Source organism: Mesoplodon mirus (genome assembly GCF_964341445.2).
Source record: "Mesoplodon mirus genome assembly, chromosome: 3".
Lineage (NCBI taxonomy): Eukaryota > Metazoa > Chordata > Mammalia > Artiodactyla > Ziphiidae > Mesoplodon > Mesoplodon mirus.
The window spans coordinates 63,441,312-63,445,018 of NC_138978.1; the positions used below are offsets into that span (position 1 = coordinate 63,441,312).

The 3,707-nt window shown below is 39.4% G+C and overlaps 1 protein-coding gene across 1 annotated transcript; it reads left to right on the top strand.

Annotated features, from left to right (window-relative positions):
- Window positions 1–1,610: 1,610 nt before the first annotated feature.
- LOC309800372 (ASDURF protein-like) lies at window positions 1,611–2,142 on the top strand. The gene has a single exon (XM_082614456.1). The coding sequence runs from the start codon at window positions 1,712–1,714 to the stop codon at window positions 2,000–2,002; it is 291 nt and encodes a 96-aa protein (XP_082470582.1). The 5' UTR covers window positions 1,611–1,711; the 3' UTR covers window positions 2,003–2,142.
- The last annotated feature ends 1,565 nt before the right edge of the window (window positions 2,143–3,707 follow it).

Genomic DNA, 3,707 nt, shown 5'->3' on the forward strand with positions numbered 1-3,707 from the left:
ACAACCCAAAGCCTTGAACATATTGAGGGCAATTTTTACAATTTAATGAATTATTTATTTCTTGATTTTATCTGAATTCAAGCAGATATGTGAGCTTCAGATAATGGTGGACATCTTTTTTTTTTTTTTTTTTTTTCGATACACGGGCCTCCCACTGTTGTGGCCTCTCCCATTGCGGAGCACAGGCTCCAGACGCACAGGCTCAGCGGCCATGGCTCACGGGCCCAGCCGTTTCGCGGCATGTGAGATCTTCCCGGACCGGGGCACGAACTTGCGTCCCTGCATCGGCAGACGGACTCTCAACCACTGCGCCACCAGGGAAGCCCCTGGTGGACATCTTTGAAGTAAGAAGCAGTAATCAGAGACCTTACCCACAGAGTGCCAGAAGACTTTTCTTGGTAGGATTTGGGACTGCATTCCTGCATCAAACGGCTGAAGGTGTACTCTGTTCTTTAACTGCTGAAAATGCATTTCCACCACGAGTCCTCCTGTGCAGCCTGATTTTCTGTCCTATGGAGTGCTGTAACAGTGCTGCCCTTATCTAATGAGAAGTGTCCCTGGAGGCAGACATGAATCTTGCTTGCTTATGAGAGGTGTATTTTTTGTCCCTGGTTACAGAAATAGTGATGATCTGTTCTGTGTAATTTAACATCCTCCTCTTGCAGCATTTGTAGGAATCACTCCGGGAGAGTAAAAGTTGAGTAACAGTATTAACAGCACTTAACCAAAGGGATTTAATTTAATTCTAACATTATTCCCATCCTATCTATTTTCCATGCTGCTACAAAACTTCTCTGCAAATATGTTCATTGCCTTTACACTGGTGTCTTGTAAATTTGGGGGTAAAATATAGTCTTCTTTGTGGCATTGAGAACCTTTCTGATCTGGTTACTTTCTGACTTATCTGCATTATCTGTTGTCATGACTACCTCCACTCAGACTCCAACCACATTGAACCACCAGCTCCCCAAAGCCCCACACTCATTCTTGCCTCTGCGGCTTTGTGCCAGCAACTCCATTTGCCTAAAATGCCCTTTTCTACCACCTTTCTCCTGCATTATATACACCAAGAGTTATAATCTCATCAAATAAGCCTCCCCTAACTGCAGCCCATCTCTATGCTACCACGGCACTCTGTGTGCAGCTCCACCCCAGCACAAATCACACTTATATAGAAGCCTTTATTTTGCCCTCCCATAGATTGTGAGTGACCCTTCAACAACCAGGGGATGAGGGGCATTAACCACCACCCTCTGCAGTCGAAAATCTGCATGTAAGTTTTGACACCCCCAAAACTTAACTTATGGGGTTCTGGGTGGCCAGGGGCATTATCCAATATCAAAAGAACTTCAAAAAGTAGTCCCTATACTAGTTGGAACTTCTAACTTCAGAGACAAGTTTTAACCCAAATCTCTTTCTGAAATTATCAAACCATCCTTTGCTAGCATTACATTATCCAGTTTTAGATCCTTCATCTTCTTTTTGCTTTAAGTTGTCACATAATGACTTTGCTTTTTCTCAACTCATATTAGACTATAGGTATGCCTTTCTTACAGCAAACCTGCACCCACATAAAAACTGCATTTTCAATACAAGATAAAAAGGGGGGGGGATGGAGCCGCTGGGAGCTCAGACATTCTGGGGCTGTGGACTGGAAGCCGCTAGAACGCTCTCCGGGCTGCACATCCTGCATATTTGACGCTCCGTGGAGATGCCCAGCCGAGGTGCACGACCCGAGGACGGCTCTGGGCTGGTCCCTACCGACAACTCGACCCAGCACAAGGAAGATCTCAGCAGCAAGATTAAAGAACAAAAAATTGTTATGGATGAACTTTCTAACCTGAAGAAGAACAGGAAAGTATATAGGCAGCAGCAGAACAGCGACATATTCTTTCTTGCAGACCGAACAGAAATGCTTTCTGAAAGCAAAAATACATTGGATGAGCTGAGGAAAGAATACCAAGAAATAGAAAACTCAGAGAAGACCAAAATCAAGAAATAGTCAACTTGATTTTACATAGTAATGTGTGGCATTTGTTGTGCAGTAAGCTTTTCTGTTGAGCATTTCAACAAAGATTTGAAAGAGGATTTACTGTGTAATCTTAAACGGCGGGGACCCAACAGTAGTAAACAGTTGTTAAAGTCTAAAAAAAAAAAAAAAAAAGATAAAAAGGTATTTTGCAAAAAGTGCAAGGTGTTCATGACTGCTGGTATAGCTAGAGGGACAGCTTCATGAATTTCCTTTTCTGTTTTTATAATCGTCTTTATGCTGGATTCATTTTTCTTGAAATGGTGGGAAAACCCAGCTGCAGACCTCAATCTAGGGTACATATCAAGCAATTCAACTTTTTCTTGTAATGTCATGACTTTTCTCTTCTTCTCTGGAGCACTTCCAGCATCACTAGTGGCACTTCGTATGGATCCCTGGTAGGATTCAAGGTTTACAGGATTGGGTTAAGCACCATGCAAAATAGGGGAGAACAACAAAAGATCACTTTTTACTCTGATATGCAATTTATAGAAGAACTGCTCACTGGGAGATGATTAGTGTCCCAGGGCATTTTAAGCAGAAACATGAAACTCTTGAGCTCACCAAAATAGCAACAGGAGGTGGCTATGAAGTTATTACAGTGGTACAGTATATTAACTTTATACAGTTAACTTTATGCAGTTATGATTTAATACTACATCTTTACATTTGTTTACATTTCTCTAGCACCATATATGATCTGTGAATGTTTGTGTGGGTAAGTGTTGATAAATTTTAACTTTTTATAGTAGATTTGTTATATTTTATGGTAGCAAATGATAAAAATAGACTAGTATCTATATATATTTTATGCATTCATTACATACTTAAATTTTTCTTAATTTTTTCAATATTTCTAGACTATGTAGTTCATCAACAAGTCTTTTTCAAATTGTTGCAACTCTCAAGGGAAATTTTCCAGCAATTTATTGGAAAAAAGTCCACGTACAAGTGGACCTATGTTGTTCAAACCTACAACAAGGGTCAACTGTATTTTGAAAATTAGGATCTTATGTAGTCACCCATGTATCCCCAGTATTTTACACAATGTCTAGCACATGGTAGTCTCCCTGAAAATTTTATTTTTTTGTCTTTTACTTTGATAATTGATAAATGTGCTTTAATATGATATTTTTAATGAGCAACTGCATACATTTATAGAAAAACCAGCTAGAAAGTGGGTTGAAAAGTAAAAGTAACAAACCTACCTTCCCCCAATACCTATTAAAACAACACAATTAGCTCACTGCCAAAGTTATCCAACCACATAGTGAACTAATCAAAGACCTTTTGATATACCTTGTCTTACTAGGAATAATGGGCATTTCCCTGGTAGTGCAGTGATGTTTGATATTTTTGTAAAGATACATCCAGTTCTACTGCTTGTGACAATCATAGCGCTTATGTGACCACTGTATGTAGAATAGCTAACAGTGAAGTCAGAATAACAATGAATTTGTCATGTTCTTTTACAGTGACAAGTAGAAAACACAGCTTTATAGTTTCAGCTTCCTGGTACGTACATTTTGTACAAATATTTCCCAGTGATCATGCCTGATGGATTGACAAGTTCAAAATCATTTTTTCACAGGGAAAATTTAGTAAAACTTCACAACCTGGTTCAAGACAGAATGAAGTTCAGAAAATAAAAGAACAAGGGTAAAGGAAAATGATGTCT

Excerpts from the sequence above, each read along its gene's own strand:
- LOC309800372 (XM_082614456.1), top strand. The coding sequence starts at position 1,712 with ATGCCCAGCCGAGGTGCACGACCCGAGGACGGCTCTGGGCTGGTCCCT.